Source organism: Bufo bufo, chromosome 4, assembly GCF_905171765.1.
Source record: "Bufo bufo chromosome 4, aBufBuf1.1, whole genome shotgun sequence".
In the NCBI taxonomy this organism is placed as follows: Eukaryota; Metazoa; Chordata; class Amphibia; order Anura; family Bufonidae; genus Bufo; species Bufo bufo.
In genome coordinates, this window is record NC_053392.1 from 633,758,879 (window position 1) to 633,772,818 (window position 13,940).

At 48.2% G+C, this 13,940-nt stretch overlaps 1 protein-coding gene across 1 annotated transcript in view; it reads right to left on the reverse strand.

The window, feature by feature from the left end:
• The window catches only part of TTBK1 (tau tubulin kinase 1), a 204,998-nt gene that overhangs the window by 85,611 nt on the left and 105,447 nt on the right, over positions 1-13,940 (reverse strand). Inside the window, exon 4 of the mRNA XM_040430869.1 lies at positions 12,161-12,234. Coding sequence (XP_040286803.1) covers positions 12,161-12,234 — 74 coding nt within the window. The remainder of the gene's footprint in view (positions 1-12,160; positions 12,235-13,940) is intronic.

A 13,940-nucleotide genomic window follows, 5' to 3' on the forward strand; every position in this document is an offset into this window, starting at 1 on the left:
ATCAACTCCAAAGCCTCCGCTGACACCTGCTATACCCGGTGCTATAATACCTCTACCCTCTAGTCTCCATCAACTCCAAACCCTCTGCTGACACCTGCTATACCCGGTGCTATACTACCTCTACCCTCTAGTCTCCATCAACTCCAAACCCTCTGCTGACACCTGCTATACCCGGTGCTATAATACCTCTACCCTCTAGTCTCCATCAACTCCAAAGCCCCTGCTGACACCTGCTATACCTGGTGCTATAATACCTCTACCCTCTAGTCTCCATCAACTCCAAACCCTCTGCAGACACCTGCTATACCGGGTGCTATAATACCTCTACCCTCTAGTCTCCATCAACTCCAAACCCTCTGCTGACACCTGCTATACCTGGTGCTATAATACCTCTACCCTCTAGTCTCCATAAACTCCAAACCCTCTGCAGACACCTGCTATACCTGGTGCTATAATACCTCTACCCTCTAGTCTCCATCAACTCCAAACCCTCTGCAGACACCTGCTATACCGGGTGCTATACTACCTCTATCCTCTAGTCTCCATCAACTCCAAACCCTCTGCTGACACCTGCTATACCCGGTGCTATAATACCTCTACCTTCTAGTCTCCATCAACGTCAAACCCTCTGCTGACACCTGCTATACCCGGTGCTATAATACCTCTACCCTCTAGTCTCCATCAACTCCAAACCCTCTGCAGACATCTGCTATACCGGGTGCTATACTACCTCTACCCTCTAGTCTCCATCAACTCCAAACCCTCTGCTGACACCTGCTATACCGGGTGCTATACTACCTCTACCCTCTAGTCTCCATCAACTCCAAACCCTCTGCTGACACCTGCTATACCGGGTGCTATACTACCTCTACCCTCTAGTCTCCATCAACTCCAAACCCTCTGCTGACACCTGCTATACCGGGTGCTATACTACCTCTACCCTCTAGTCTCCATCAACTCCAAACCCTTTGCTGACACCTGCTATATCTGGTGCTATACTACCTCTACCCTCTAGTCTCCATCAACTCCAAACCCTCTGCAGACACCTGCTATACCCGGTGCTATACTACCTCTATCCTCTAGTCTCCATCAACTCCAAACCCTCTGCAGACATCTGCTATACCCGGTGCTATACTACCTCTATCCTCTAGTCTCCATCAACTCCAAACCCTCTGCAGACATCTGCTATACCCGGTGCTATACTACCTCTATCCTCTAGTCTCCATCAACTCCAAACCCTCTGCAGACACCTGCTATACCGGGTGCTATAATACCTCTACCCTCTAGTCTCCATCAACTCCAAACCCTCTGCAGACACCTGCTATACCGGGTGCTATAATACCTCTACCCTCTAGTCTCCATCAACTCCAAACCCTCTGCAGACATCTGCTATACCGGGTGCTATAATACCTCTACCCTCTAGTCTCCATCAACTCCAAAGACCCTGCTGAGACCTGCTAAACCCGGTGCTATACTACCTCTATCCTCTAGTATCCATCAACTCCAAACCCTCTGCAGACATCTGCTATACCCGGTGCTATAATACCTCTACCCTCTAGTCTCCATCAACTCCAAACCCTCTGCAGACACCTGCTATACCCGGTGCTATACTACCTCTACCCTCTAGTCTCCATCAACTCCAAACCCTCTGCTGACACCTGCTATACCCGGTGCTATAATACCTCTACCCTCTAGTCTCCATCAACTCCAAACCCTCTGCAGACACCTGCTATACCCGGTGCTATACTACCTCTACCCTCTAGTCTCCATCAACTCCAAACCCTCTTCAGACATCTGCTATACCCGGTGCTATACTACCTCTACCCTCTAGTCTCCATCAACTCCAAACCCTCTGCAGACACCTGCTATACCGGGTGCTATAATACCTCTACCCTCTAGTCTCCATCAACTCCAAACCCTCTGCTGACACCTGCTATACCCGGTGCTATATTACCTCTATCCTCTAGTCTCCATCAACTCCAAAGCCTCCGCTGACACCTGCTATACCCGGTGCTATAATACCTCTACCCTCTAGTCTACATCAACGTCAAACCCTCTGCTGACACCTGCTATACCCGGTGCTATAATACCTCTACCCTCTAGTCTCCATCAACGTCAAACCCTCTGCTGACACCTGCTATACCCGGTGCTATACTACCTCTACCCTCTAGTCTCCATCAACTCCAAACCCTCTGCTGACACCTGCTATACCCGGTGCTATACTACCTCTATCCTCTAGTCTCCATCAACTCCAAACCCTCTGCTATCACCTGCAATACCCGGTGCTATAATACCTCTATCCTCTAGTCTCCATCAACTCCGAACCCTCTGCTGACACCTGCTATACCCGGTGCTATAATACCTCTACCCTCTAGTCTCCATCAACTCCAAACCCTCTGCTGACACCTTCTATACCCGGTGCTATAATACCTCTATCCTCTAGTCTCCATCAACTCCAAACCCTCTGCTATCACCTGCAATACCCGGTGCTATAATACCTCTATCCTCTAGTCTCCATCAACTCCGAACCCTCTGCTGACACCTGCTATACCCGGTGCTATAATACCTCTACCCTCTAGTCTCCATCAACTCCAAACCCTCTGCTATCACCTGCAATACCTGGTGTTCTAATACCTCTACCCTCTACTCTCTGTACACTCCAAACCCCCTGCTGACACCTGCTATACTGGTGCTATAATACCTATACCCTCTAGTCTCCATCAACTCCAAACCCTCTGCTGATACCTGCTATATCTGGTGTTATAATACCTCTACCCTCTAGTCTCCATCAACTCCAAACCCCCTGCAGACACCTGCTATACTGGTGCTATAATACCTCTACCCTCTAGTCTCCATCAACTCCAATCCCCCTGCTGACACCTGCTATACCCGGTGCTATAATACCTCTACCCTCTAGTCTCCATCAACTCCAATCCCCCTGCTGACACCTGCTATACCCGGTGCTATAATACCTCTACCCTCTAGTCTCCATCAACTCCAAACCCCCTGCTGACACCTGCTAAACCCGGTGCTATAATACCTCTACCCTCTAGTCTCCATCAACTCCAAACCCTCTGCTGACACCTTCTATACCCGGTGCTATAATACCTCTATCCTCTAGTCTCCATCAACTCCAAACCCTCTGCTATCACCTGCAATACCCGGTGCTATAATACCTCTATCCTCTAGTCTCCATCAACTCCGAACCCTCTGCTGACACCTGCTATACCCGGTGCTATAATACCTCTACCCTCTAGTCTCCATCAACTCCAAACCCTCTGCTATCACCTGCAATACCTGGTGTTCTAATACCTCTACCCTCTACTCTCTGTACACTCCAAACCCCCTGCTGACACCTGCTATACTGGTGCTATAATACCTATACCCTCTAGTCTCCATCAACTCCAAACCCTCTGCTGATACCTGCTATATCTGGTGTTATAATACCTCTACCCTCTAGTCTCCATCAACTCCAAACCCCCTGCAGACACCTGCTATACTGGTGCTATAATACCTCTACCCTCTAGTCTCCATCAACTCCAATCCCCCTGCTGACACCTGCTATACCCGGTGCTATAATACCTCTACCCTCTAGTCTCCATCAACTCCAAACCCCCTGCTGACACCTGCTATACCCGGTGCTATAATACCTCTACCCTCTAGTCTCCATCAACTCCAAACCCTCTGCTGACACCTGCTATACCTGGTGCTATAATACCTCTACCCTCTAGTCTCCATCAACTCCAAACCCTCTGCTGACACCTGCTATACCGGGTGCTATAATAACTCTACCCTCTAGTCTCCATCAACTCCAAACCCTCTGCAGACACCTGCTATACCCGGTGCTATAATACCTCTACCCTCTAGTCTCCATCAACTCCAAACCCTCTGCTGACATCTGTTATACCAGGTGCTATAATACCTCTACCCTCTAGTCTCCATCAACATCAAACCCTGTGCAGACACCTGCTATACCCGGTGCTATAATACCTCTATCCTCTAGTCTCCATCAACTCCAAACCCTCTGCTGACACCTGCAATACCCGGTGCTATACTACCTCTACCCTCTAGTCTCCATCAACTCCAAACCCTCTGCTATCACCTGCTATACCCGGCGCTATAATACCTCTACCCTCTAGTCTCCATCAACTCCGAACCCTCTGCAGACACCTGCTATACCGGGTGCTATAATACCTCTACCCTCTAGTCTCCATCAACTCCAAACCCTCTGCAGACACCTGCAATACCCGGTGCTATACTACCTCTATCCTCTAGTCTCCATCAACTCCAAACCCTCTGCTGACACCTGCTATACCCGGCGCTATAATACCTCTACCCTCTAGTCTCCATCAACTCCAAACCCTCTGCTGACATCTGTTATACCGGGTGCTATACTACCTCTACCCTCTAGTCTCCATCAACTCCAAACCCTCTGCTGACACCTTCTATACCCGGTGCTATACTACCTCTATCCTCTAGTCTCCATCAACTCCAAACCCTCTGCTATCACCTGCAATACCGGGTGCTATACTACCTCTATCCTCTAGTCTCCATCAACTCCAAACCCTCTGCAGACACCTGCTATACCTGGTGCTATAATACCTCTACCCTCTAGTCTCCATCAACTCCGAACCCTCTGCTGACACCTTCTATACCCGGTGCTATAATACCTCTATCCTCTAGTCTCCATCAACTCCAAACCCTCTGCTATCACCTGCAATACCCGGTGCTATACTACCTCTACCCTCTAGTCTCCATCAACTCCGAACCCTCTGCTGACACCTGCTATACCCGGTGCTATAATACCTCTACCCTCTAGTCTCCATCAACTCCAATCCCCCTGCAGACACCTGCAATACCCGGTGCTATAATACCTCTATCCTCTAGTCTCCATCAACTCCAAACCCTCTGCTGACACCTGCTATACCCGGCGCTATACTAACTCTATCCTCTAGTCTCCATCAACTCCGAACCCTCTGCTGACATCTGTTATACCCGGTGCTATAATACCTCTACCCTCTAGTCTCCATCAACTCCAAAGCCTCTGCTGACACCTGCTATACCCGGTGCTATAATACCTCTATCCTCTAGTCTCCATCAACTCCAAACCCTCTGCTATCACCTGCAATACCCGGTGCTATAATACCTCTATCCTCTAGTCTCCATCAACTCCGAACCCTCTGCTGACACCTGCTATACCCGGTGCTATAATACCTCTACCCTCTAGTCTCCATCAACATCAAACCCTGTGCAGACACCTGCTATACCCGGTGCTATAATACCTCTATCCTCTAGTCTCCATCAACTCCAAACCCTCTGCTGACACCTGCAATACCCGGTGCTATAATACCTCTATCCTCTAGTCTCCATCAACTCCGAACCCTCTGCAGACACCTGCTATACCGGGTGCTATAATACCTCTACCCTCTAGTCTCCATCAACTCCAAACCCTCTGCAGACACCTGCAATACCCTGTGCTATACTACCTCTATCCTCTAGTCTCCATCAACTCCAAACCCTCTGCTGACACCTGCTATACCCGGCGCTATAATACCTCTACCCTCTAGTCTCCATCAACTCCAAACCCTCTGCTGACATCTGTTATACCGGGTGCTATACTACCTCTACCCTCTAGTCTCCATCAACTCCAAACCCTCTGCTGACACCTTCTATACCCGGTGCTATACTACCTCTATCCTCTAGTCTCCATCAACTCCAAACCCTCTGCTGACACCTGCAATACCCGGTGCTATACTACCTCTACCCTCTAGTCTCCATCAACTCCGAACCCTCTGCTGACACCTGCTATACCCGGTGCTATAATACCTCTACCCTCTAGTCTCCATCAACTCCAATCCCCCTGCAGACACCTGCAATACCCGGTGCTATACTACCTCTATCCTCTAGTCTCCATCAACTCCAAACCCTCTGCTGACACCTGCTATACCCGGCGCTATACTAACTCTATCCTCTAGTCTCCATCAACTCCGAACCCTCTGCTGACATCTGTTATACCCGGTGCTATAATACCTCTACCCTCTAGTCTCCATCAACTCCAAAGCCTCTGCTGACACCTGCTATACCCGGTGCTATAATACCTCTATCCTCTAGTCTCCATCAACTCCAAACCCTCTGCTATCACCTGCAATACCCGGTGCTATAATACCTCTATCCTCTAGTCTCCATCAACTCCGAACCCTCTGCTGACACCTGCTATACCCGGTGCTATACTACCTCTATCCTCTAGTCTCCATCAACTCCAAACCCTCTGCTATCACCTGCAATACCTGGTGTTCTAATACCTCTACCCTCTACACTCTGTACGCTCCAAACCCCCTGCTGACACCTGCTATACTGGTGCTATAATACCTATACCCTCTAGTCTCCATCAACTCCAAACCCTCTGCTGATACCTGCTATATCTGGTGCTATAATACCTCTACCCTCTAGTCTCCATCAACTCCAAACCTCTGCAGACACCTGCTATACCCGGTGCTATACTACCTCTACCCTCTAGTCTCCATCAACTCCAAACCCCTGCTGACACCTGCTATATCTGGTGCTATAATACCTCTACCCTCTAGTCTCCATCAACTCCAAACCCTCTGCAGACATCTGCTATACCTGGTGCTATACTACCTCTATCCTCTAGTCTCCATCAACTCCAAACCCTCTGCTGACACCTGCTATACCCGGCACTATACTACCTCTATCCTCTAGTCTCCATCAACTCCAAAGCCTCCGCTGACACCTGCTATACCCGGTGCTATAATACCTCTACCCTCTAGTCTCCATCAACTCCGAACCCTCTGCTGACACCTTCTATACCCGGTGCTATAATACCTCTACCCTCTAGTCTACATCAACGTCAAACCCTCTGCTGACACCTGCTATACCCGGTGCTATAATACCTCTACCCTCTAGTCTCCATCAACGTCAAACCCTCTGCTGACACCTGCTATACCCGGTGCTATACTACCTCTACCCTCTAGTCTTTATCAACTCTAAACCCTCTGCTGACACCTGCTATACCCGGTGCTATAATACCTCTATCCTCTAGTCTCCATCAACTCCAAACCCTCTGCTATCACCTGCAATACCCGGTGCTATAATACCTCTATCCTCTAGTCTCCATCAACTCCGAACCCTCTGCTGACACCTGCTATACCCGGTGCTATAATACCTCTACCCTCTAGTCTCCATCAACTCCAAACCCTCTGCTGACACCTTCTATACCCGGTGCTATAATACCTCTATCCTCTAGTCTCCATCAACTCCAAACCCTCTGCTATCACCTGCAATACCCGGTGCTATAATACCTCTACCCTCTAGTCTCCATCAACTCCAAACCCTCTGCAGACATCTGCTATACCTGGTGCTATAATACCTCTACCCTCTAGTCTCCATCAACTCCAAACCCTCTGCTGACATCTGTTATACCAGGTGCTATAATACCTCTACCCTCTAGTCTCCATCAACATCAAACCCTGTGCAGACACCTGCTATACCCGGTGCTATAATACCTCTATCCTCTAGTCTCCATCAACTCCAAACCCTCTGCTGACACCTGCAATACCCGGTGCTATACTACCTCTACCCTCTAGTCTCCATCAACTCCGAACCCTCTGCAGACACCTGCTATACCGGGTGCTATAATACCTCTACCCTCTAGTCTCCATCAACTCCAAACCCTCTGCAGACACCTGCAATACCCGGTGCTATACTACCTCTACCCTCTAGTCTCCATCAACTCCAAACCCTCTGCTGACACCTGCAATACCCGGTGCTATACTACCTCTACCCTCTAGTCTCCATCAACTCCGAACCCTCTGCAGACACCTGCTATACCGGGTGCTATAATACCTCTACCCTCTAGTCTCCATCAACTCCAAACCCTCTGCTGACACCTGCTATACCCAGTGCTATACTACCTCTATCCTCTAGTCTCCATCAACTCCAAACCCTCTGCTATCACCTGCAATACCCGGTGCTATAATACCTCTATCCTCTAGTCTCCATCAACTCCGAACCCTCTGCTGACACCTGCTATACCCGGTGCTATACTACCTCTATCCTCTAGTCTCCATCAACTCCAAACCCTCTGCTATCACCTGCAATACCTGGTGTTCTAATACCTCTACCCTCTACTCTCTGTACGCTCCAAACCCCCTGCTGACACCTGCTATACTGGTGCTATAATACCTATACCCTCTAGTCTCCATCAACTCCAAACCCTCTGCTGATACCTGCTATATCTGGTGCTATAATACCTCTACCCTCTAGTCTCCATCAACTCCAAACCTCTGCAGACACCTGCTATACCCGGTGCTATACTACCTCTACCCTCTAGTCTCCATCAACTCCAAACCCCTGCTGACACCTGCTATATCTGGTGCTATAATACCTCTACCCTCTAGTCTCCATCAACTCCAAACCCTCTGCAGACATCTGCTATACCTGGTGCTATACTACCTCTATCCTCTAGTCTCCATCAACTCCAAACCCTCTGCTGACACCTGCTATACCCGGCACTATACTACCTCTATCCTCTAGTCTCCATCAACTCCAAAGCCTCCGCTGACACCTGCTATACCCGGTGCTATAATACCTCTACCCTCTAGTCTCCATCAACTCCGAACCCTCTGCTGACACCTTCTATACCCGGTGCTATAATACCTCTACCCTCTAGTCTACATCAACGTCAAACCCTCTGCTGACACCTGCTATACCCGGTGCTATAATACCTCTACCCTCTAGTCTCCATCAACGTCAAACCCTCTGCTGACACCTGCTATACCCGGTGCTATACTACCTCTACCCTCTAGTCTTTATCAACTCTAAACCCTCTGCTGACACCTGCTATACCCGGTGCTATAATACCTCTATCCTCTAGTCTCCATCAACTCCAAACCCTCTGCTATCACCTGCAATACCCGGTGCTATAATACCTCTATCCTCTAGTCTCCATCAACTCCGAACCCTCTGCTGACACCTGCTATACCCGGTGCTATAATACCTCTACCCTCTAGTCTCCATCAACTCCAAACCCTCTGCTGACACCTTCTATACCCGGTGCTATAATACCTCTACCCTCTAGTCTCCATCAACTCCAAACCCTCTGCTATCACCTGCAATACCCGGTGCTATAATACCTCTACCCTCTAGTCTCCATCAACTCCAAACCCTCTGCAGACATCTGCTATACCTGGTGCTATAATACCTCTACCCTCTAGTCTCCATCAACTCCAAACCCTCTGCTGACATCTGTTATACCAGGTGCTATAATACCTCTACCCTCTAGTCTCCATCAACATCAAACCCTGTGCAGACACCTGCTATACCCGGTGCTATAATACCTCTATCCTCTAGTCTCATCAACTCCAAACCCTCTGCTGACACCTGCTATACCCGGTGCTATACTACCTCTACCCTCTAGTCTCCATCAACTCCGAACCCTCTGCAGACACCTGCTATACCGGGTGCTATAATACCTCTACCCTCTAGTCTCCATCAACTCCAAACCCTCTGCAGACACCTGCAATACCCGGTGCTATACTACCTCTACCCTCTAGTCTCCATCAACTCCAAACCCTCTGCTGACACCTGCAATACCCGGTGCTATACTACCTCTACCCTCTAGTCTCCATCAACTCCGAACCCTCTGCAGACACCTGCTATACCGGGTGCTATAATACCTCTACCCTCTAGTCTCCATCAACTCCAAACCCTCTGCTGACACCTGCTATACCCAGTGCTATACTACCTCTATCCTCTAGTCTCCATCAACTCCAAACCCTCTGCAGACACCTGCTATACCCGGTGCTATAATACCTCTACCCTCTAGTCTCCATCAACATCAAACCCTGTGCAGACACCTGCTATACCCGGTGCTATACTACCTCTACCCTCTAGTCTCCATCAACTCCAAACCCTCTGCAGACACCTGCTATACCTGGTGCTATACTACCTCTACCCTCTAGTCTCCATCAACTCCGAACCCTCTGCTGACACCTTCTATACCCGGTGCTATAATACCTCTATCCTCTAGTCTCCATCAACTCCAATCCCCCTGCAGACACCTGCAATACCCGGTGCTATACTACCTCTATCCTCTAGTCTCCATCAACTCCAAACCCTCTGCTGACACCTGCTATACCCGGCGCTATACTAACTCTATCCTCTAGTCTCCATCAACTCCGAACCCTCTGCTGACACCTGCTATACCCGGTGCTATAATACCTCTACCCTCTAGTCTCCATCAACTCCAAAGCCTCTGCTGACACCTGCTATACCCGGTGCTATAATACCTCTACCTTCTAGTCTCCATCAACTCCAAACCCTCTGCTATCACCTGCTATACCTGGTGCTATACTACCTCTACCCTCTAGTCTACATCAACTCCGAACCCTCTGCTGACACCTTCTATACCCGGTGCTATAATACCTCTATCCTCTAGTCTCCATCAACTCCAAACCCTCTGCTATCACCTGCAATACCCAGTGCTATAATACCTCTATCCTCTAGTCTCCATCAACTCCGAACCCTCTGCTGACACCTGCTATACCCGGTGCTATACTACCTCTATCCTCTAGTCTCCATCAACTCCAAACCCTCTGCTATCACCTGCAATACCTGGTGTTCTAATACCTCTACCCTCTACTCTCTGTACGCTCCAAACCCCCTGCTGACACCTGCTATACTGGTGCTATAATACCTCTACCCTCTAGTCTCCATCAACTCCAAACCTCTGCTGACACCTGCTATACCTGGTGTTATAATACCTCTACCCTCTAGTCTCCATCAACTCCAAACCCTCTGCTGATACCTGCTATATCTGGTGCTATACTACCTCTACCCTCTAGTCTCCATCAACTCCAAACCCTCTGCTGACACCTGCTATACCTGGTGTTATACTACCTCTACCCTCTAGTCTCCATCAACTCCAAACCCTCTGCAGACACCTGCTATACCTGGTGCTATACTACCTCTACCCTCTAGTCTCCATCAACTCCAAACCCTCTGCTGATACCTGCTATATCTGGTGCTATACTACCTCTACCCTCTAGTCTCCATCAACTCCAAACCCTCTGCAGACACCTGCTATACCCGGTGCTATACTACCTCTACCCTCTAGTCTCCATCAACTCCAAACCCTCTGCAGACACCTGCTATACCCGGTGCTATACTACCTCTACCCTCTAGTCTCCATCAACTCCAAAGCCCCTGCTGACACCTTCTATACCCGGTGCTATACTACCTCTACCCTCTAGTCTCCATCAACTCCAAACCCTCTGCTGATACCTGCTATATCTGGTGCTATAATACCTCTATCCTCTAGTCTCCATCAACTCCAAACCCTCTGCTGATACCTGCTATATCTGGTGCTATAATACCTCTACACTCTCATCTACGTACACTCCAAACCCCTGCTGACACCTTCTATATCTGGTGCTATAATACCTCTACCCTCTAGTCTCCATCAACTCCAAACCTCTGCTGACACCTGCTATACCTGGTGTTATAATACCTCTACCCTCTAGTCTCCATCAACTCCAAACCCTCTGCAGACACCTGCTATACCCGGTGCTATACTACCTCTACCCTCTAGTCTCCATCAACTCCAAACCCCTGCTGACACCTGCTATATCTGGTGCTATATTACCTCTATCCTCTAGTCTCCATCAACTCCAAACCTCTGCTGACACCTGCTATACCTGGTGTTATAATACCTCTACCCTCTAGTCTCCATCAACTCCAAACCCTCTGCAGACACCTGCTATACCCGGTGCTATACTACCTCTATCCTCTAGTCTCCATCAACTCCAAACCCTCTGCTGACACCTGCTATACTGGTGCTATAATACCTCTACCCTCTAGTCTCCATCAACTCCAAACCCTCTGCTGATACCTGCTATATCTGGTGCTATAATACCTCTACCCTCTAGTCTCCATCAACTCCAAACCCCTGCTGACACCTGCTATATCTGGTGCTATAATACCTCTACCCTCTAGTCTCCATCAACTCCAAACCTCTGCTGACACCTGCTATACCTGGTGTTATAATACCTCTACCCTCTAGTCTCCATCAACTCCAAACCTCTGCTGACACCTGCTATACCTGGTGTTATACTACCTCTATATTCTCAGTTCACTGTTTTACCTGAAGTTGCATGACGACATAGTTGAACTTCTCGTTTCTTCCACAGCCTATGAATCTACACACATGATCCTTTCCTGTAGAGACATAAGCAGAGAGGCTCAGGAGGAGGACGCTGTCTTCTCTAACAGGAGCTCCTAGTGAGGTCTTCTGTGTCAGCGCATCAACCATGGCTCTAGTCATCCTATCCACCCTAACCTGATTGAGGATGTGAGGGCTGAGGTACACTAGGATATGGGATATATATGGGGTGTAAAGGGAATATAAACAGGGTGTATATGGGATATATATGGCTTGTGTATAGGATATATATGGGTTATGTACGGGATATATACAGGCAGTATATACAATATATGTGGTGTATATGGGATATATTAAGTATATATAAGGGCTATATGGAATATACGTGGGTGTGTATGGAATATTTACAGGTGTTTTGAATGTGAGATTTATATAGGGTGTCTATGGGACATGTGGGGTATATATGGGATATATTATGGATATATATCAGGTCTATATGGCATATATAGAGGTGTGTATGGGATATATACAGGATACACTGATGAGCAGAAGGGTAACAATATTGAGAACTTTTGACTTTCAGGCTCCATATCTCACCATCAGTACAGCTTCGGACCTGAGACTCCCATCATCTTATAGACAATCTTCTTGGCTTATCTTATAAACACATTGGACTTGCAGCTATTAGCATATGATTAGTTCTGTAAATTCTTCTCATGTGACTGCATTTTTACTCTTTTTGCTCCTAAAATTCTAAATTTAAATTTTTAATATTTTGTAAATCCAGCTTTGGCTTTCAGCACGGCCTAAATCCTTCTGGCATGCTCTTCATCAGATTCAAGTCTCAACCGAAATATCTCCCCAGGTCTCTTATACACGTTCCCAGTGTTGGTCATACTGGTCGACTCACTTGGGTATGAATACAGCTTTTTCTTCACCTCTACCCACAAGTCTTGGATTGGGTTAAGGTCTGGGGACTGTGGGGCCGATCCAGCACCTCTACTCCATTGTCACTGAACCATTTCTTGGCCAATCTTGATGTATGCTTCGGGTTGTTGTCCTGCTGGAACACTATATCGTATTTTTCACATCCATACTGTAGTACTCGAGTGTAGAAAGTAACTCGTCTTATAGGACACTCACATATAGCTCAGCATTGAGACCACCATCGATCCTGGTCAAGTATCCAACGCCTTTGGCTGGGAGACAACCCCATATCATCAGGCTTCCTGCACCGTACCCGACAGTTCCGTCAGTTTCTCGATCCGCTATCCTCCTTTTCCTTGTTTCTTCCAGACCCATTTGCTCCATCAGAGCTCAGTCTATTTCATCTCATGGCTGCAAATCACCTGTTTCCAATCTTCCACTGTTTGCACTTTTTTTGTAAACTCGAGCCGACGCTTCTTATTATGATATTGAAGTCGAGGCTTCTTCAGCTTTTTTCGGGCCACCATTCCAGACTTGTGTAATATGCATTGCACGGTTCTTGCATGGACGTCTGTGATCTCACTATTACGAAGCATACGAGCCGCCTCCACTGCCGTGTTTGTCGTACAAGAACTGATAGACCTTCTGATGAGCCGACTTGTTGACTCCGATATTTTGCCTGGACGTCCACCTCTCGGCTTTGGAATAGATGGACGGACTTCATTTCGTATTCTTCCTACTGCCATGGTGCTCACATGATGCAGTTTGGTAATTTTATTGACCGAGATGCCGCTATCGATGAGCTGGATGACGCAGTTCTCTTTCTTGGGAAATC